The sequence below is a fragment of the Cetorhinus maximus genome, chromosome 22 (genome assembly GCF_964194155.1).
Source record: "Cetorhinus maximus chromosome 22, sCetMax3.hap1.1, whole genome shotgun sequence".
Classification (NCBI taxonomy): Eukaryota; Metazoa; Chordata; class Chondrichthyes; order Lamniformes; family Cetorhinidae; genus Cetorhinus; species Cetorhinus maximus.
The window spans coordinates 43,557,398-43,580,238 of NC_135900.1; the positions used below are offsets into that span (position 1 = coordinate 43,557,398).

The 22,841-nt window shown below is 43.9% G+C and overlaps 1 protein-coding gene across 1 annotated transcript in view; it reads right to left on the reverse strand.

Annotated features, from left to right (window-relative positions):
• Positions 1-22,841, reverse strand: part of LOC144696824 (synapsin-3-like) — a 279,320-nt gene that overhangs the window by 198,739 nt on the left and 57,740 nt on the right. The window contains exon 3 of the mRNA XM_078568572.1: positions 10,251-10,342. Within this exon, the coding sequence (XP_078424698.1) occupies positions 10,251-10,342 (92 nt within the window). The remainder of the gene's footprint in view (positions 1-10,250; positions 10,343-22,841) is intronic.

Below are 22,841 nucleotides of genomic sequence, written 5' to 3' on the forward strand. Positions count from 1 at the left end.
AATAGAAATGAAGCCTTTTATAAAGCACTCCCCTTTGTTTCTTCTTTTCTGGGATTCTCTGGCTAACAGGGTGAGCCATTATTCCTGTCGCTAATAGGGACTGTACAGGAGGAAACCCAATTAATGATTTTTCTCTCTTTCTTTGGGAAGTGCCTGGCTTCCACCTGGTATCACTCCACAATGAACAAATGAATTAATTTCAATTTGCAAAGCACCTTCCATGGCTTCAGAATGTCCCAAAGCACTTTATAACCAATTTACTTTTGTTTTAATTGTAACATGACAGATAAAATTAATGCATCAGGTAACATTTTTTCGTGATGTTTGTAAGCTATTAATATTGACCAGGACACTAAGAGAACACTCCTGGTCTTCTTTGATTTGTACCATGGAATCTTTTATATCCATTTGAGATTCCATGGTTTTACTGATTCATGTGAAAGACAGTGCCTCCAACACTCCAGCACTCCCTCAGTAACGTACTAGAGTGTCAGCCTAGACTTTCTGCTCAACTCTCTGGAGTGAGGCTTGAACCTATGACTTCTGACACAGAGGTGAAAATTCTTCCACTGAGCCAAAGCTGATTTGTCCTGAATTTTCCAGAAAGGATTTCACTTCAGCATTACCTGTAGGCTAATACATTATGATCTTTTAATCTTTAAACCAGGGCAACAAGCAGAACGCTTACATTCATTGCTATTAAATTACTGCCCATAATTATTCTCAATTGTGGAAGTATCAGAATATTTTGTTTGTGTAAATTGCGTTACTGATGAAAATTTCACAACTTTGAATAGAGGGTATCATCTGTGTTTTCTACCATGGTCCATCAAGCAATTCGAACATGTAAGGTTTTTGACTCCTATAGTGAGCCACCTGCTGTATTTTGCCCATCCCTTCTCATGTTGTCTATTCCTTCTGTCATGCCCAGAAGACATGAAGGAAAATATAGATATGTGTCTATATCATCGTGGCTACTTTATAACATTTTTTTTTAAATGGTCAAAGGCTTTACATTGACTGAAACCTGACTAACTGCAGCTCACACAAAAGGAATTTCTAGCCTTCAGAAAACAGCAAGGATCTTGTTATCTTTAATGCCCCCTGTGACTGCAGAAATCAAATTCCAAGGAAATGCCCAAAGAGCCGTTACATTTCTGAGGCAGAGTTCTGGCCAACGGAGACGATATGTCTGAGGGGACAAAGGGATCCTGAAACCGATGAAACTTATTAATGGATGAAACATTAGCCACCTCAAGAATCCAGACCAGGAAGACACATCCTTTGTCCAAACCAAGGGGAAAAAGTGGGAATTATGTCACATGACCCCCCTCCAAGCTGCTAGAACCTGTAACATTGCCTAGTGAAGGTGGACAAAGGCAGTCTGCCATCTTCCATCAATCAAACAGCAGCAGAACCAGAGATCTGTCCAGGTTTACATTGTCTGGCCCTCATCTCCACTGTTCCTACTGGAACATCTGAGCTTCTGTACCAGTGCCTACTACAAAACTGATTCATCACTACGTGCTTCTCCCATCTTGGAAGTCAGCGCCAAGCTGTCCAACTGCAACTTCTTCCACCGGTGGCAGAGGTCTAGACTGAAGGGCTGTCTACACGGGAATCTTGCCCCTTTTCATTGGGGACCTGGGGTGGAGGGTGTTGCATGCAGCAGTCCCATACAACCATAGGAGGTGTCACTTCACGGTCTCCCAAGATGCCTGCGTCTTTTGGTCTTGTGGAGTCTGTTTACCACATGTAGGATACTTGTTGTAGCCTGCCCACCCTTTTTAGTTACTTGAAAACCTTTTTGCTTCTGTTTTTGTTTGCACTTCAGCCCCACGCTCCTGATCTACGGGCACCCGGTGCGGAGGGGGGCGGGGAGGGAGGGGGACCTCCTCATGAACCTGCTCCTGGGCCTGGCCAGGTTGGCCATAAACAGGTCCAGGCAGCAGGCAATCGAGGGGTCATCCAACCCGACTGCCTGCCCCTCTTCCGCGGCCACTTTTGCGGCCGGGTGTCCCTGGAGAGGGAGCACACGGTGTCTGCCGGCACCATCGAGGCCTTCCGTGCCCGGTGGGCACCGCGGGGACTGGGGTGCTTTATGGACCCCTTTAATCACATTTTGGTTTAACGTTTGTAGGTTTTCTTTGTGATTTGTTTTTCCTTTGCAGTTTCCCTTTAAGGGGCTGCCTTTTATGTTGTCCCTGATTTTGTTAATTTAGTTTATTAAGTTTGTAACAAAACAGATCTAACTACTTAACCTTCCCTAACCCTGCTGCTATGTCTTGGTGCTCCCCAGACATCCACAGCGTTGGCACTGGGTGGCTGTGCTCTTTTGCAGGGCATTGGTGCTGACCACCACAGCCACCATGCTAGTTTGGTGATGCCGCCCTGTCTGTGACCTTGAAGGGCGTGCTCTGGAGAACCAAGACCTAGAGGGCCCAGGCCTGCTTTCAGGGTTCTGCTGTGTGGCAGTGGCACCCTCCTCAATTTGTGGAACTGGAGCTGCTGGGGTCACAGGAAGAAGGGATTCGGATGGGCCAGATACTCCCAGAGTCAACTGGGTGGATGGCCCTAGGGTGTGCCCCTGCTGATCCTCCTCCCTATGGGTGCCTGAGGGCCCCTGGCTGGCTCCTTGAGGAGAAGAGGTAGCTGGAATGAGATCAGGCTGCCCCGCACCCCTCTCACGTACACACTGTTGGAGACCAACTATGGCAACAGCGATGGAGTTCAGCCCACACAACAGTGCAGGATCGATGTCTTGGACCAAGGTCTCCATGGCGGCCACCATCCTGCCAGTGTTGACCACAGTGCGTTGGCATGCCAGCGCTATTACTTCAGCCTTAAGGCAGACGGACTCCTCCATTATGCCTTGCAATCTGAAGAGTGCAGCGGACATCCCTGGGAAGTCCCTGCCTCTACCCTCTACCTGTTGTGGATTAGACAGTGCAATGTGCTCACCAGATTGGGATCCTGAGGCTACTCTAAAGTTAGGTCTCACCAAGGTGTGTGTCTCTGTGCTAGTGGAGGGTGTGGGTGAGCACTTTGATGGGACTTCAATAAAGGTGCCTTCAGATTCCTCTTCAGAGGTTTCTTCAGGGCTTGATTGGAGGCCATGGGTCATGGACCCTGTCGGCCTTGTCCCAGATGTGCCTGCGAAAGAAAGGGGAGATAATTAGTACATGGCAGGGGACTGCAGAACAGGACACATCACTCACAGCATGGCTGTCTGATGGATGTTGCATTGCTGGATCCTCACTTAGTTGAGCACTGCCGACCTCACCAGCAGCACAGGAACGGTCCAGATCTTCACCGGCCAACTGGATCGCTCTATTTTCAAAGAACCATGAGGACTTTGAATTCAGGCATTTCTCCACCGGTCTGTGACCTCTCCCTTTTGTTGTGTGCCAGCTTGTCCTGTGAATGTAAGAAGGACGCCTGCCAGGCCAGATGATAAGAATGCCTGGCATGTGCGTATGGTGAGTGGTGCCATGTCCATGATGAGGACAATGAAGGTGTGTGAGAGAGAGTGAATGTCTCTTGAACTGGCAGCGAATGAGGGCCCTGTGGGTGTGTGATGGGCTTGTGAGTGTGTGAGTTGAGAGTGACGAGAAGAGTGACTTACCCTGGCAGAACGAAAAAGATCATTCATCCTCTTGCGGCACTGGGTGGCTGTCCTCTTTTGCAGAGTGTTGGTGCTGACCACCGCAGCCACTACCTCCTATTCTGGATTGGTGATGCTGCTGCCCTCCTGTGGCCACTAAGTCAGGGGGCTGCAGTATTTTTGCCTCATGAGACCATGTCTTCTATGCAGCAGTCCTGGGCTGGAAGTACTTAGAGGTGTGCACGAGGCTGCACTTTAAATATGGCACCTGGCATAATGAAGCAGTGAGGTGATGGCATGGTGCGCAAATTAGAGCTTGCCCGCCATCAGAACGGCATGTTTCCTGGGAATGCATAATTAATGCGGTGGGTTTGGGATAATACAGTGTGAGAAGCTGCCATTTTCCCTGCCCGCTATTGCACTTAGTGCAAATCTGGGATGATTCTGCCTATGTTACATGGCCTCATTCACCCGGTGACAGGCATAAGTGTTCAGGCACAGCGGATGGTAAATGCTGAGCAGCTCAAATCCCAGAGGTAAACTTGAAACATCTGCCACAACTGTTTTGCAATTTGTATTTTTATTTCGAGATGCATGCTTTGAATTCAGTAGTAATAAGTCCACTGAGTTTTAGAGTTTTTTTACAAAACTAAAACAAACATTTATTAATAAAATAAATTATTTTAAGCACATACAGATTACTACTATGATAACTCCCAGCTCCCCTAATTGATCTGACTCCCAGTTACACCTCCTCTAAGGCAACGTAAAAAAAAAAAAATTTTAATAGACCCAGGCAAAGCATATGATACCATGAGCAGGGATATTCACAATGAATTCTCTTACCTTCAGTTCCTATAGACAGCAGCTTGGCACATAGAGGCTGAAGGCTTTTCACACTCATTATATCTTAAAATGCCTACTTCTCTTACACATTGCCTTCTCTCATTTATACATACTTCTCCTTTGAATGCAAATGTCATTGTTCCCATATGTCTTTGGACTTCACCTTTCGAAAAATAAAAATCTTTCATAGTACAATTTGGGAAAAATAAACACACTGTTTGGCTTAGCCTCTGGTGGCGAGGTGCAACGCCTTACCACCTCTTATAAATTTACTACTCTGGTTTATGTAAAAATGCAAATGTTCTTCACACCTCACATTCTAAAACTCCAGCCATGTTTACTTATTTAGCATTTTAAACCTAGCTTCTCTTCTGATACATCAAAGCCTTCAGACCAGCTGACCTTAATTCAATTAAGACACATGCACACATACACACACACACACACACACAAGTCCTCCCACTATTCCTACCTGACAATAAATCTCAATAACATTATAAAAATTATTATATTTTCATGACAGTAAGCCTCTCGAACATCCCACCAGTCCTACCCACCATTCTCAGCAGATGCTCAGAGGATCTGAATGGAATTATCCAAGTGCAAACTCTTTCTTTCTTTATCCATCCACTCTGAGATATTGCCAAAATGTCTATGTTAAAAAATACAGTTCTTTGCCTCAGAACCTCATCCTGGAAGAGTCCCAACATTCCTGGACCAACTGAAATCAGGCTCACTGAAGGCCATTCATTCCACTTGCTAGGATCATATTACCCAGTTACATATTCCATGTACCAGCTCATACTGCTCTTCTGTTTTCCTATGTCTTCACCCTACAGATTAATGCTTCCGAGCTTTAGCACCCTTTGCAACCCCCTCTTACTCTGCTAATTTGGGTCTATAATACTCACCCAAAAACCTGCACCTAGTTAGCTCTCTGATCACCTTCAGAAGCCTCCTCCCTGCCTCTTCTGCCACACCTTGGTCATCTCCACTGAATCATCTCATTATTGCTGCTCAGTGCCTGTTCTCACCTCAGTAAAGCATGTTAGAACATTTATTAAATTAAAATGCATTATCTAAATACAGGTTGTTTTGGGGTGGTACTGGGATGATAGTAGTCACCCAATTGTGAATTGTGAATACATTTACCTATCGCTGTAAGTTATTCATTCCCTCATAATAATTATTCTATTATGACTAATTATAATCCTGGTTCCCCATTATAAAATACTATTTTATATCCTTCCTGATTCATGTCAATGAATGTTTTAAAAAGCAATTTCTTTATCCATATGCCAACAATGTTATTAGCCTAGATCAGTTCCTGGATCTAAACATACTTAAATGTTACTGGAGTGTACAGTCAAAAGGAAAACACTAACATTTATATAGGAATTTTCGTTACTTCAGGGCATCCAAAGCACTTCAAGGCCAATGGAGTACCTTTGAAGTGTAGTCACAGTTGCAATATAATCACTCTTCAACTATTTTTCATCTTTCTGCCAGGTAATCATTTAGGGAAGTACAATGATGGCAATGATATAGATACATTCATCAATGAATTCTGTGATCCTGTCGCCATGTGGGATATTTGATCAGAATGAGACGAGGGGTTTACAGGGCGTTTTTAAATGTATTTGTACTAGGTTTCCTGCCCGATAGCCAGTCCAATTGTTATTCAAATTTGGGGGTGGGGGTCGGTTGGATATGGGTGGGTAGGGGAGATATTGTACAGATTGTGGGCAAGTTTTACAATTAGTTGGGCCTGAGGGTAACACTCCTGATCCTCCTGGTTTATAATCAGTGCTGTAAAGGCACTTTCATTATAGATAAAGCCATTCTTGCCCCCCAAGGCCAGGGAAAGCCAGCCAACTCTAGTTAAAAAACAGAAACTTTGTTAAAACAGATGGAGACACACAGCCTCCTTAAAAAATTTCAGTGATCAACCCACCTTGTGGGAGTGAATTGATCGTCCATCCTTCATCCAGTCTCCATTAAAACTGGAAGTGAATGAACGCAAGGCAGCTTAGATTCAGGTTTTTAAATGTTAACTTCTCACCCAACCTAAAGCCACTCATTCTTGAGGGTTAAAATTACTCACATTATTTTTACATTTTCTGTGATGATCTTAAAATTAACTGCTGTCATATAGTTCCCATTGATTAAAGCAAATTGTGATATTGTTGAACATGAACTGGCATAGTGCGGCAACTTCACTTCAGCCTGGGTGTTCCAAATTGATTATCCAGCACCATTCTCTCGATTAGTGCCACTTCCCATTCATAGGAAGTGTGCCTTTAAAAAGGGAATGCAGCCTGGAGCACACGCTTTGTTCAGAACTCTACTCAACCCCTTGCAGTGCGCAGAGTCTGCTGGCAGCACTACAGAGAGGATTGCAGTGCCAGATCCATTTGGGGCCACTGACTATAATGAAAATAAGATGGGTACACCTATTTTAAGTTCTGCACACCTCCTTTGGATCCAGTGTAGGCAGGTCATGAATCATGACCTTTGCATCCAAAAAGTTGAACTATCCAATTTTGATGCCCAGAGAGTGAGAAGTGCAAGTGACTACAATCTGGGCTACTAAAAAATAACTGGAATCAAATCACGGGAGATTTTCCTTTGTTTGTACTCTAGCACTTTGGATTGTCTAGCCCAGAGGGTATTGGAAAAATAAGTAGATCAGAGTGCACAGAGATTTTTATAAAGGGATCCATCCAATTTTCCACCATTTATAAAAGCAGAGTCCTTCCCCAGTGCACTGCACCTCACTGCATAGAATATTTCCCCAGTGCACGGCACCTCACTGCATAGAGTCCTTCCTCAGTGCACGGCACCTCACTGCATAAAGTCCTTCCCCAGTGCACTGTGCCTCACTGCATTGAGTGCTTCCCCAGTGCACTGCACCTCACTGCATAGAGTCCTTCCCTAGTACACCGCGCCTCACTGCATAGAGTCCTTCCCCAGTACACTGCGCCTCACTGCATAGAGTCCTTCCCCAGTACACTGCGCCTCACTGTATAGAGTCCTTCCCCAGTACACTGCACCTCACTGCATAGAGTCCTTCCCCAGTACACTGCACCTCACTGCATTGTCATGACTCACTGAGGATAGTGCGCTGTAATATCAAGCCCCTTGTTCCCCGAGCTGCAAAAAACAAGAAAGGTTTAACCAAGCCACCAGATTGCTCCAATTCTACCTAACTGTTTCATTTAGGTTGACAAGAATATGAGCACCAGGTTTGTAAACTTAATAAGTAAATAACTGCTTATTGAACAAACTGTCATTAACCAGTGGCAATAAAAAAAATATGAACTTCTAACTTCTAACACTATAACTTAAACTCTACTCCCTTCTTAAATCCACACACATGCACGCACACGCGCACATCATGGATTTTAAGGGTGGGATAAAACAGTTCCATGGCACCAATCTGTAGTACAGGATTCAATGGGTTGATTTTGATAGATGCCTTCCAAATTCCTTTCAGTTCTTGTTGGTGACACAAGGTGGTCTCCCCGCACTTTCGGTATTTAGTTCACTGGTTGAGAACTTGCTTTTCAATGTCTCTAACAGTGGTTTTCCCCTTTTCCTTTTTACAAGGGTTTCCTCAGAGAGAGAGTAGGTTATAGAGATATGAGAAAAGAGATTTTAGATGTTTTCTCTTTGCAGGCCAGGAGCTTTCTGCTGCACTACCCTCCACCTGGTCACCTGGTCAGGAGCCAATTAAAATGCTATTGTCAGGCAGCTCCCTTGGTTCAGGGCTCCTTTCCGGCACCACACAGTCTTTCATGGCATACTCTGTCCCAGGACCGCAACATTGTTTATATCTATCATCCTGTTCCAGTGGACATGTCCTTTAAACTGCAGTCATTGTAATTCTAATCCACAGTCCAACAGAAAATGAAAATATATGTTCTTCACAGCATAGAATCCTTCCCCAGTGTACTGCCCCTCACTGCATAGAGTCCTTCCCCAGTGCACTGCATCTCACTGCATAGAGTCCTTCCCCAGTGCACTGCATCTCACTGCCTAGAGTCCTTCCCCAGTGCACTGCCCCTCACTGCAGAGTCCTTCCCCAGTGCACTGCATCTCACTGCATAGAGTCCTTCCCCAGTGCACTGCCCCTCACTGCATAGAGTCCTTCCCCAGTGCACTGCATCTCACTGCATAGAGTCCTTCCCCAGTGCACTGCACCTCACTGCATAGAATCCTTCTGCAGTGCACTGCACCTCGCTGCATAGAATCCTTCTGCAGTGCACTGCACCTTGCTGCACAGAATCCTTCCCCAGTGCATTGTACCTCATTGCATTGAGTCTTTCCCCAGTGCACTGCACCTCGTTGCACAGAGTCCTTCCCTAATGCACTGCATCTCATTGCATAGAGTGCTTCCACAGTCCACTGTAACTCACAACATGGTGCACTATAATAGCATTGTCTGTTATGCTGGAAGCAATCAAAACATATTTGAACCATTGAACCCAATTTATTCTTTATAACCATGTGAATGTGGGTCAACATCTGTCCACTTCATGATAGTGATGCAAATCCGTGGTTTTTTTTTATTATTTGTTTTCACTTCAATGATCCTTCTTTGGACTTAACATTTTTTTGCTTTCACTACATTTTTTGTTTTGTGAGCTTGGTAATGTTATCTTCTGTATGACAAATACACAATATAACATTTCAATTCTACTGAGTTCTTCATGTACAAAGAGATAATTGAGTCACTCTAAAGGCTGATGGACAGAAACAGAATGCCTACTGTGCGGGGAAAGAAAAACTGGGAGAAACATCATCAGGTAGAAACCTACTTAGGCTTTTAAAACCATTTTGAGAGATGGAATAGATGGATTGAGGGAGGAAGCTTCAGAGAGAAGGGGCAGGGTGGTTAAAAAAATGACAGCTGATGAAGAAGTAGTAAGGCAGTATTGCAAATGCACAGGGGTGGACACAAAAATGATGCTATTACACACTGCCAAAAGACATTTCATTATTTTTCTCAGCCACCGGTTTGGAGTTCTCAAACATGCATTTGTTCCAAACTTGTCTCAATCTCAAACTCACCAAATGAGTCAGCAAACCATGTCTGGACTTTTAAATGAATAGTTCTCTTTTTAAAACCACATTGTTCTTTTACATCATGAAGACTGCTCTTGTACTGAAGGACCATCAACTCACCAAAACATATTGGGTAATTTTTTGTTGTGAATGAAGGCCTAGACAACATGCATTATTACCATTTTTCTTCCAAGCAAGTGCCTTGGTTCAGCATAATTCAGATTAAAACATAATATTTTTCTAACCAAAACATGCCAAATAATGACAACCTTGCCCCATTACAGCTTCCAGTTGGTCCCACTCATTCTGAGATCAGCCAATGTAGTCAATCATTATTACTTGCATCAATTAAGGGCAATTAGGAATTGTTTGGAGTGAGCCAAGCAAATGATTGTTTCCCAAAAAGAATGACAGTAAAAAGAAATCTTTAGAACTTGTTTTGTATTGATTTTATTAACTTGTTATTTTGGCCTCTCATGCCCAGATTTTACCAACCAGGGGAACAGCAGTCAAGACGATGCAGAGAAATCCACTTAATTCTGTAAAATGCAGGAAAATGTCCCACTGTATTTAACAAGAACCTGTGTCATGCAGCCAATTTTTTTTTTGGAACCTTTGTATTAGGCTCTTCCCTCTTTTCTCTCGTTGTCAGGTTGTTGGTAAACATGCACAGCTCTTTTGTAGAAACCTCCTCCAAAACAAACCTCAAAGAAATTAGTTTCCATTGTCCTACCTGACAACTTTAGTTCCATTCCGGATCAGCTGCATGTCGATCATACAGCCCCCATTCACGTATGCGGCCAAATTCAATTCTGAAAACTCTGCCTGTGTTAATAATTATAGGAAATAGCAATGAGTTTTACTGCACACTTTTATACCATGCCTGCAGAATTAATATAGGTAAAACAAATACCGTAGCATGAAAGCAAAATGTTAACTGTTAAATAAATAACAGGAACACCATGACTGTGGACCAATGAACTGGACACTGTAAGGGTGGCTCATTAGCTTCTGTTCAACTATGTTCAGCCAAACGTGTGCTCAAAGAAACATGGTCACTCCTTTAAAAAAGTTAAATTCAGGATTCTATGTCAGTAAGCAATGTGCCACCCCAAGGCGTGGTAAAAAAGATTTAAATCTGCAACCTCCTTCAGTATAAGAGCTTATGATCTCAATACTACCATGAGAGGGGACAATAAGGTGAAATAAAAAGGAACAGAAGACAGGATGCCAGGAATCACTCTCCTGCACCTTCACAACCAATTAAATAGCATTAATGGCAGACCTTGCACAGATCCAGTAGGTTGTCATGACAGGCTGTGTAAATATGACAGGGAAAGCATGAACATTAGAAGGAGGAAAAAAGACACGTGATGGCTTTATTACCTCATTAGCAACAGGCAGTAAATACGTTCTTGACAAGGGATTGTTCACTGGGCATTTGAAGCTCACGTGAAGGTTCCTACAAACCACACTAGGTTGGTGATAATCATCCCCTACTTCTGATTTTTCACATTGTTGGAACCTTAATGAGCTGGCTTTACTACCCGATGTATAAAAAGTAAGTTGAGCTTGACAGGCTCATAACTCTGAACTGGTCATCTCTCCAAAGTTTCTATAACCTTCCCCCAAAGGTACTATATTTACCAGACAGCATCAAATTTGAATCCAAAACTACAGCATGCTAAGTCTCAGAGCAAATAACCAGCTGGAATTCAACATGAAGTACTTCATGATTGCTTAAAAACCAGCAGCAGGTTTGCATGTTCACTGCTGCAGACTTTGTCTTCATTCTCCCCCAGTGTGGAGACCCCTCACCATTTGCTCCCAATGGGACAGTGAAAATTTTTTGTTCTCACCCTCTAGTTGACTCTGGGCTACATATGGCTGCAGAGCACATCACTAGAAAACTAGAAAATATCAGGTGCATTTTCTAGTCTTATAAAGGAAAAAAAGATATTTTTTAAAATAGCTAGATGGAAAGAGTGATATAATAATTTCAATAAGTCAGATATAACATGATCTCTAGCACAGAGATGGGGTCACTACAAAATGTTCTAGGTTCCCTTTCATTTATTATAAATCCTGCTGAGTCCTTATTGTGTCACTTCCTCACAATGCATCCAGTATTTGCCCACACATATATGGGATTCACTATTCCATTCTCATAGGCATAGACTTAACCATTCCCCTGTAATATTATTTTTTCAAATACACACAGATTATTATTCCTCTATTATATGTTACACTGCTGATATGCAATGAAATAAGACTAATTATATCTTTAGGTTAAAACATAGAACTTCATCTCAATCTGCTTTGGTGATATGGTCTGCCATGACGCTTGCCTCCCGTGAAACATTGAATGAAGCCCATGCATTGTCCAAGGTGCAGTACATGATTTATCCAACATGCTACCTCAGAATGTCACACGCTTAGATCCCCCAATTATTCACTGTATGCTTGCAATGGGAAAGGAACTGATACTTAACACAGTGACTTATTTGGTGATGATTGGTATAAGAAAGTAGAACAGATGAGGTGTTGATGATGGATGTGCTTGCATTTGTTTTGCTTACACTACAAATTAATAAAAACTAGTTAAAAACTTTCTACAGTCAGGCTGCTTTTCCTGGGTTCTTTTAGTACAGAACGTTCATTAATCACAGATTCAAGTCCTGCCAGACAACATGTTTCACACCTGCTAATTATGTGTGTGATATTTGGCATCTGTTTACCAGCTGCTTGGCACAGCCTGCTTCAGGAGAAGGTGATTCCACATGTGCACCAAAGAACAGGCACCCCTGTTCTGATCTCAACAGGTGATGGAACTCCTGCGGCTTCTGTATTACTTCTTGCAGTATCATTTCTGGCTGCCTTTCCAACAGAACACCCATGGATATGAAGGGAGAAGATTTTTTTAAAAATCAGGTATGCGCCTATAATGTCTTATTGTCTATACCCTACCTGGCCAATGTGAGTGCGATTCAATAAATGCTTAAGTCTCATTAGTGCTAAGTTCTGGGCCTAGAGTGAAAAATCTGCCTTCCTATGATACATACCTAAGTGGTACAATTTTAGAAATAACAACATAGAAACAGGTCATTTGGCCCAACTAATCCATATCGTTGCAATCCCCATGAGGGAAACTTAAATCAAAATAATCAAATTTACTGAATGACCCCCACATGAAGAAATTACCAATAAGATTTCACTTTTTGTAGCTTTTACTTTAACACAACTCAGAACCAACACAAATTAAACATGAAATAACAGGCAAATGATATTTCAAATAAAAAGGTAAATTTCGCTTTAAATAGTTGATACAACAAAAGTACATTTCACACAATCATAAGCACCCACATCACTTCCCACACAAATGTAGCACCACGTGCAATCTTACAGACATGCTAACACAGCCTCTGGTACATAGGAACTCTCACTTTTCCACTCAATCGATTCAGACCTCAGGTCACATTCACCAGCGGCTGTATTCCATCCAAAGTCCCCAGATATGGTTAACACCAACAAGGTACACGGTTACGAATCCTCCCTCACTCAAGTCACATCAGTCCTGATGGTGTAGCTTTCCATAGTTCCTTTTCAACCAGCTGATCAACCAACGATACCTGGTTCACGATCTGATCCTCTGATGCAAACGCTCATCTCTTTCGCATCCCTGAGCTATTCACCCCACTTTTAGGATTCAATCACTTTTAGCTTGGTCATATATCACTTCTCCAAGAGCTTCTAGAATTCTATTTTTCTTCTTACTGCCAAACAGAAAATTGAACTTTTAATAGAAAGCTCAGCTTGCTCCTAAACACACCAGGAGTTTGATAACTGTGTCCTACTGCACCATTTCTTTGTGTTTACATCTGCATTCTAATTGCCTTCTGCCTCCAGCTGTCTTTTGTGTCTGCAGCTCTCTTAGTGAATACCAGCTACACAGATCTTAGTCTTAACTCCCTTCCTAGTCTTAACTCTGGCACAGGGTTGCCAGGTCTCATGGACCAGAATTTCTTATTATCCAAGAAAATTACAATTGACCCCTTTACAATTGATGCAAACTCTTAAAAATCCCTTTCAAACATTCTTAAAAACAATTACAGATTCCTTAGACATCTTAAAGAAATTACAAATTTGGCTCACTGTACTGCTTCTGGGTCAAAGGTTTTCACAATGTCAGTAACAATCCTTATCATGAGCATAAAGCAGGAAAGTGTGGTATAGTGGTAGTGGTCCTTCCATGACGATCTAGTGTGCAAGATGATAGTTGCCCAATGGCCACATGGTAATGATATATCCCTATAATATATGGAAAGCAATTTTTTTTTTAATTCAATCTTGGGATGTAAGTGTTACTGGCAATGCCAGTATTTATTGTAAATCCACAACAGTCCTTGAGAAGGTGATGGTGAGCCGCTCTCTGAATCATTGCAGACTATCTAGTGTAGGTATACCCACAGTGCTATTAGGAAGGAAGTCCTAGGATGTTAACCCAGTAATAGAGAATGAATGGAAATTTAGTTCCAACTCAGGATGGTGTGTGACTTGGAGGGAAACCTGCAGGTGGTGGTGTTCCCATTCATCTCCTGTCCTCATTCTTCTAGGTGGTAGATGTTTTGGGTTTGGAAGATGATAGCAAAGGAAACTTAGCAAGTTGCTACAGTGCATCTCGCTGATGGTATACACTGCTGCCACTGTGCAGGTGGAGGGAGTGACTGCTTAAAGTGGTGGATGGGGTGCTGATCGAGCAGGCTGCTTTGTCTGGATGGTGTCGAGCATCTTGAGTGTTGTTGGAGCTGCACTCACCCAGGCAAATGGAGAGTGTTCCATCACAATTCTGACTTGTGCCTTGTAGATGGTGGATGGGCTTTAGGGAATCAGGAGGTGAGTTACTCCTGGCAGAATATGGCTGATGTAGTTCAGTTTTTGATCAGTGATAACTCCCAGGATATTGATGATGGTGGGATTCAGCAATGATAATGCCATAGAATATCAAAGGGAGATGGTTAGATTTTCTCTTGTTGGAGATGGTCATTTCCTAACACTTTTGTGGCATGAATGTTACTTGCCACTTATCAGCCCAAGCCTGGATATTGTCCAGGTCTTCCAACATGTGGTCACAAGCTGCTTCAGTTTTGAGGAGTTGCAAATGATACTGAAACTTGTGCAAGCAAACATCCCCATTTCTGACTTTATGATGAAAGGAAGGTTATTGATGAAGCAGCTGAAGATGGTGACTTTAGGACACTACCCTGAGAAACTTCTTCAGCAATACCCTAGGACTGAGATGTTTGGCTTCCAACAACCACAGCCAGCTAGGTATGACTGCAACCAGTGGAGAGTTTTCCTCTGAATGTCACTGACTTCAATTTTGCTTAGGCTGCTTGATGCCACAAGCAGTCAAATGCAGCCTTGATATCAAGGACAGGTACTCTGATCTTACCTGTAGAGTTCAACTCTATTGTCCATGTTTGGACCAAGGCTGTGATGAGGTCAGGAGCTGAGTGGTTCTGGCAGAACCCAAACTGAGAATCAATGAGCAAGTTGTTGCTGAGTAATCATGTAACGGAAAGAACTTCGGAGTCTTTACCATCACAATCTACACCTCCAGAACACAACATGCATGTGAAAGTGTATGTTGCCACAGCAACTCAAACCCTGAGTAAACTGTCACAGAGCACCACCACTCTTGTACCATTTATGCTATCTATTTTACCTAAGTATCAATCTACTCGAGGTAATATAAGTAACCACGTTTACAGTTAAACAGATTTATATTTTTTATCTGTTGAAGGGTCATTCGGACTCGAAATCTTAACTGTGTTCCTCTCCGCAGATGCTGCCAGACCTGCTGAGTTTTTCCAGGTGTTTTTGTTTTTGTTTTGGATTTCCAGCATCCGCAGTTTTTTGCTTTTATATTTTCTCAGGGTAGGAGGCAGCTGGTTGCTTAAACCCAATTGTTCCAGTAAATTGCCCTCAGAGATAAATGAAGGTGAACTTACACTTAATGAGCATTGGACAAGTTTACGTTGTGACTCTTTTTCCTGATGAATGCTGTACTTATTGACAAAATCTCACACTCAAGGACTTGGGTAGTTTTGATCTGTTTGTATCACATCCCATAATGCATCATATTATTACTTTCTGGTTGAATCATTAATACATTCCCATCTGTCAACCTCCATACTGAGTCCAGTTTGCAATTCAACTCTATTGTTAACATCTCAGTAAGGTTAAAAATTGCAGAAAGGGCAGCTTTCAGCAAAGATATGAGGAGAAATAGATAAGATTTTACTTGCAACCTCACTGTTATTAGGGAGGTTTGTGTTTACTTAAACTATTTGAGAACTTTCCTGAGATCAGAAAGCTTTTTTTTCACATATTTGTTATTTTACCAATAGCACGAACCATGCTGTCAAAGGGAAAAGTACCATACTACTTTTAAAAGTATACTGTTGCAAAGCCAAGCTTTATGAAAAATGACTATGTATTTATTAGATGAAAACCACTGATTGAATTTTAAAGAGATTGAGGTAACATTCCAGTGATTTGAAACCACAGATTCGAGATGGCTGAACATTTGCATCCTTGTACATGACAAGTTCCAAAGCCATTAAGTGGAACCTGTCTAGAAACCCCCAGCAGAGACATTTACCTTGAATGAGTGTGACGGGGATCATCTCCTAACCCATTCACAGAATATCCAATCACCTGGTTGGGAACCATGGATTAAATGTAATCACCTCAGACAATGAACTCTGGCTGAGAAAGGGATTCATCTAGTCATAATCTAATCAAGGCAAAACCATCTACCTGGAATACACCAGCCATGACCATAATAAGGTAACTGGGCAGTTGATTAGAGAGAGGATCACATGACAAGCCAGCTAACTCTCTGCGTTTTTAAGAAACTGTTTTCTCCAGGCCAGAGACAGAAGCGGAAAAGACACTGACATGGCAAGACCCATTTGTGGACCTCCCTTTCTCTCCCCATCCATCTTGCAAGCTCACGCCACAGGCAGAAATATTTTAAAGAACTCAACCCAGTAGCTGTTGCCTCCAGAAGAACAGTTAAATCATCCGTCTACACCTATAAACTGCCTTGACACCGAAACCAGAAGGATCATAGAGCTCAGCCTGGATCCACCCAAGTCATCAACCTACAAGAACCATATAACTTCAATCTTTATTGGACTTTTAAAATATCACTTAATCTATCCTTCCACCTAGTAATCTGTTTTTGCATGTGTTAATCTGATGTGTGTGTGCGTATGTGTGTGTGTGTTAGTGCATGAAAGGTAGATCATTTTTTATTATTAACATAAGACTGTGTTATGTATAATAAAAACTATTCCCTTTTCCTTGTTTAAAAAAACTCAAGGAAACCTGCTTGTTTGTGTCTTTTACAGTCACAGCATGCAAACAGTTAAACACTCATTGAATTGGCAAGAATATTCTCTTTAAAAGAAAATCTGTTATGGTCAAATGATGTGTGGGAGAAGAGGAGAGCCATCTTATTCCTCTTCACCTGATCTTAACAATACTAACAGTTTCAGATGTGAAAATACATTGGTCTCTCCAACCCACCTATCCACTATATTTTCTTGATGCATTTCTAATAATGCTGCAACCCATTTGCTGGCATAAATCTTCTTTAAATCAATTAAGATTTCTTGATCCAACACCCATGCTAGTACCCACTTAAACAAAGTCACCATTCCTTGCCAATCTATTTTAACACACACACCGTCTCTTCCCTACCTATTTCATCTGTCATTTCCCTGAAGTAGCTCAATAAATTACTGAAACCTGACTTTCTAAAACCAAGTTGACTGCCTTGGATTAAACCATGACCTTCAATATGCTCACTCCCCGCATAATACTTTCAAAACTTTTCCCAACAGTGTAAGTAAGCCATACGGGTTAATCATTTGATGGTTCATCCCTTGCCTTTTTGTAGAAAATACAAGTCAAATGCACTATTTTCCAGGATTTGGCCTGAGTCCAGCGAGTGCTGAGACACATCCACATGGCCTACTCCTTTTCCCATGCCCCTTCCAGATCCATTCAAACAGTGTGCTCAGTTCACCTGCACACGACAGCATGTCTGCAATTCCAAACTCACTACAGTGCCAATCATTCCAGTGAGCTGCCATCCTCACATGCTATGGCACAGTAAATAGGAATGCTGAGGCTTGGTGTACCGGAATGTCACTGTAAACTAGGTCAGAAAAAAAAAGAGGTTTAATGGAGGCATTTAATTAGTTATTTTAAACATATGTTTTTAACAAACATCATAATACCACATAAAAACATTTGACATTCGAGATAATTGAAAGGTTGTAAACAAACCCAGCACATAGTAAGAGCCACAGAATGATTTACCAAAATGATGCCTGGGTTGGTTGTCTGAATTCTTCTATATATTTAGTCTCACCCTCCTTTCCACAGTATGTTGCAATGGCACAGTAATATGGCACGCAAAAGGGTTAGATTCCGGAAAACCTCCTGATTAAGTCTGCTAATAAAATGAGTGTCTGGCGCTTATTCAGGGACATCAGACAGGGTGTTGGCCCCACCAGAATTCATTAAGAGGGCCAGATGTCCTACATTACCAACTAGACATCTTCAATTTCACTTAATTGAAGGTTCTGTCCTTTCTACCTATTTAATAGGAAAGGAACAAACTCTCACTCACCCTACACTCTCAAACACACATGCAGCCTGAAATCATTTCCACATCCCCAGTACCAGCTTTGTACTAGTGCAAATACTTTTTTTACAATATCATTTGAGGATTAACGACCTTTCTGTTCCTATATTTCATTGTAGTATTCATTCCAGCATAACATCCCCTGTATGGAATAACAAAGGTCAGACACGTCTGGAGGGGAACAGTCATTTCCTACTCCACCACCCACACCCCACCCCTAACCCCCCTGCACCACCTCCTCCAGTTCTTTCTCCTTTTCATTCCTCCTTTCCTGAGTGTGGCTGGCTTTGGCTCAGTGTCCACCGGCAACTCTTTTGGCACCTCAGCCAAGTATCAATGGCTCACGTGCATCCCAGGCAACCAGGCAGCCTTTGGGCTATTCAATCATATAGTGTATCACTGCCAAGTCTGACTCTGTCTTTGTTCAATGTTCATACTTTCCAGGAAAGTGTAGGGAGTAGGGGCTGTCGCTGATTATTCCAATCACTCACTCAAGGTTCTGAGGCCAATCATAACAACCCTCCTGACCTGGCTGAGATCATCTTGGGTCTGTGTGGTTCAGTCCCATACGAGGTTGTGCATGATCTACTGGAGAAGATTCCATGTCTTTCCTCTCCAGCCGTCCACAACTCCCAACTACGTTTTTCTCAGCTCCCTTCCTGAAGGAGTTGACTCTTTTTCATTGCTGGTGACACAATAGCTGTTTGAGCAACGTTTAATGCCATGGCCGAGCCTCATTCTGTTCTTGTCCGTTGAGTACATTTTCAGCAGGATCACTGGTTAACACCAGAAGCAAGAGCATTGGATAGTTTTCTCCCCTATTACCTGGACCTCCTGTAATGCTCCATTTGAGAACAGTTAAGTTGCACCAATGTAGCTCTGTACCTGGGGATCTTAGTACTGTAATGAGCCTGTACTGTAACTTGGCCAATAGAAAAGCTAAAAGCATGCTTTCTAATTTTTTGTTGATGACAAGTGCCAATGCCCAGGTGCCCACTATCAGAGGTTGTTGCTGCAGTGTCCTCTCTAAGAAACTGAATTCGATCCTCTAAGCCTGAATGACCATCCTGTTCTGTCCTGAGAACAGATGAATGTGATCAGCAATGGCAACTATGGAGCAGATTAGCCTGATATTGGATATAGCTCTCAAAGGGCCAGTCAACTCACCAGACTAAGTCCCGTGGTGGCGGGGGAACGGGGATTGTTTCCTACCGTGGACGCTGCTGAGAATTCACACTTTATTGCATGATGCTGGCCTAATTAATTATGCAGTCAGGGATTTCCACTCACGTAGTGCAGCGGAGTGGGCTGGATGGCTCGTGCCCCGCCATCGTATCTGGGCGCCATATTTAAAAGGCACCCAGACATCAACCTATCCACTGTTGAAGTCAGAAGATCCACGTCGTAGATGCTCCACTCAGCCACTGCTGCACGTGACCTTCTGGGTCCAGGCATTGGAGGCCATCATCTTCCCTCCTGATCTCCGCGAGCTGCCCCAGGCCTTCCTGAAGGTAAGACCGACATTTGCAGGCCACGTTGGTCCAGATGTGTCCTGGACAGGATTGAAAACCCATTGGCAGCACGGAAAATCGGGCGGGGGGGTGGTGGGGAAGATTCCAGTCGGGCCTTTAACTGCATCCCATGAATGGGGTGCAAAATGGTTTTATCACTGGCCTCTGGTGGGAATGGCACTTTCATTTTACGCTGGCGGGAACTGACTTTTCACTTCCTGCCGGGTTATTCTCCCCCTGCCCGCCATTAAACCCGTCGCAGAGGAGTCTGGAAACTTCCACCAACTGTAACTCACGGTGTTGGGTCTGTGCAGGGCTGGCTGGGATTGTGTTGAGATCTTGCTCACTGTGTTACAATCACATTTTCGCTCCTCAATACTTTATTAAAATTATTTTTGCTGTTCCTTGGAGGGCCGAGTAATCGGTCAGAGTTGGAATTCCTTCTGAAAGGAAAGCAGTTTTCAATTGAAGTACTAAACAACACTGGGAGAGATTTTCTGGCCCCGCCTGTGGTGGGCATCATGGCGGGCGGGAGCCAGAAAGTATGGCGAGATTGGAAAAATCAGTTTACCGCCGTCGTAAAAGCCGTCCGAGATTGTCCACTCCAGCCGTCAGTGGCAGGCCGCGTTTCCCACCACGGCACGCCGGGAATGTCATTTTAACCATTTCCATCTCAATATAAAGGCTGCTTGCCTGAATCATCCCCCCACCACCACCCGGATCAAGTGAATATGTTGGTTTCCGGTTGGACCGATGTATTTCACAAGGGTATATATAAGCGAAGTGCGTTTTCCTCCCTTGTGTGCCACAACGCTTGTGGTAACTCCGACTCAACGCCAGGCTTCGCAGGCAGCACCTCATCGCTTTCAGGGGGTTGTCAGAGGCAAGTCCTTACTTACCAGGCCAGCAGTAAGGCCGGAGTGCAGAGCAAGGCCTCAACTGGGGAAGGGGGGAAACTGGCCCGAGGCAAGGGAAGGGGCTGCAGCGCAAGGCCTCCACTATGGAGGTGAGAGTGGGGAAGGTTGCACTCAGACACATGACTTGAGGTGGGGGGGAGGTGGGGAGCCAGGGGGAAGTGCCCTCAGCAACAGGATGGGAAGAGAGTATGTTACAGAACGACATAAGCCACTTGGGGCCAGAATGGGAGGATCGCTGAGTGAAGAAGCGCTTCCTTGTTGAGCTTGCAAAGACTGTCCTTGTCCCAGTCCAGGCAGGGGGAGGGCTAGTCAGTCTCATCTCAGTCGTGCCCAGCATGTTGTGTGCAAGGCATTGTCGTGACATCACTCGCGTTGGTCTGGGGGGTTTCTGGCATCATTCTCGGCTGCAGGTGGTACACTCAGTCAAGAGAGACACCTTCAGCCTTTAGATGGGGAAGATATTGGTGGGGGTATTCGAGGGTGTCGGAAAGTGGGGGGGTGGCATATGTCAGACTGTGCAAGTGGCTTCAAGATAGAGAGGGATGAGGTCCACATGGGGCAGAGGCCCATCTACTTCACCATGTTCCGGGGGTAACAAACAGATATCCACTACAATCACAATGGGAGCAATGAATTCAGGGGGAGGATTGAGAGGTTCCTGGAGGGAGGGAAACCTGAACGTTAAGGTCTTCCAGGGCAATGGGATGGGTTTTCATACTCACACAAGGAGGGTCCAAGCTGGCCTGGCAGTAAGAGCTCAGCACCACCATCTTCCAATCTGCAGTGATGGCGCGGTACAAATTAAAATGAGGAGATACTCTGCTGGTGGGGACTCTGCGGGTGGATTGGAGGGCGAGTGCATGAACTTGGGGAGGCCGATTAAAGGGGCACCCAGCTGAACTGTGCATTCCCAAATGAGGAGAGATGCACAGCTGAGACTTGTTAGGAGCCTTTCAATGACAATGCAGGGAATCAGGAAAGTGAAGCTATGATGTGTGTTCATGTGAGACTAATCCTGCAAAGTGGCACTAATCTCCTTGTATTAACCCCTTGTTCACAGTGTGGAGGTTTCCCAGAGCAGTAACACACCCCAGAGCAATTGGGCCACTGGACAAATTTCAGATGCGTGTTAGAATCATGGCACTGGCAGCTTCACAGAAAAGAAACCTCAGGCCCTCCTCAAATAATCTCAGTTCCTGACTAAACATTTCCCCTCATGTCTATTCCAAGGAGTGTGTCTTATTCATTCATGGGATGTGGGCGTCACTGGCTAGGCCAGCATTTATTGACCATCCCTGATTGCCTTTGAGAAGGTGGTGGTGAGCTGCCTTCTTGCATCACTGCAGTCCATGTGATGTAAGTACACCCACAGTGCTATTAGGGAGGGAGTTCCAGGAATTTGACTCAGCGACAGTGAAGGAAGGGTGATATATTTCCAAGTCAGGATGGTGAGTGGCTTTGAGGAGAACCTACAGGTGGTGGTGTCCCCATGTGTCTGCTGCCCTTGTCCTTCTAAGCTGTAGCGGCCGTGGGTTTGGTTAGAGTGCAGCAAATGAGGAGCCAAGTGTCCGGGCTGAAAGCGGCACATCCAGGCGCTTGGCCCAAAGCAATCTCATAGCGGTCAGGCACGTAAAGGGTTGGGGGTGGGGGTGGGGGTTGGGGGTGGAGGTGCACCTTGAAACGAATCCTCCGCTGGCCTGGATTTGTGGACGATTAGCTTCAGACACTGGAACAAAGCCCTCGAACCCACATTCACTGACGAGTCATTGACAGAAATTGAGCCTTTGCAGGCTGATGTTGACTCATGTCTGTTTCTCATTGATGCTGCAGAGTGGAGACCATCAAAAAAATGGAGCCTGGATTTATTGTTGCCTGCATAATCGCATTTAGGCTGGAGGGAAGAGGAGAAGAGTGCAATAGAGGTCCCAGGCTCGCCAAAAGGAGGAACGAAACTCTCAAGACCAAGGAGTAGCAGGGTCCCCTCCGGACACAGAGGATAAGGCTCACAGAGATATCATGTGTAGGCGCCTTGCAAGACCGAGGGTGTACAGCACTCGCATGTCTTATCTGCAAATGAGCAGAAGACAGTGTGGCTGACACTTCTGCATGCCCAGGGATCTGGTGACTCACATTTGGCATATTCTCTAGGAATTGGCGCCACGGGGTCTGGGAGG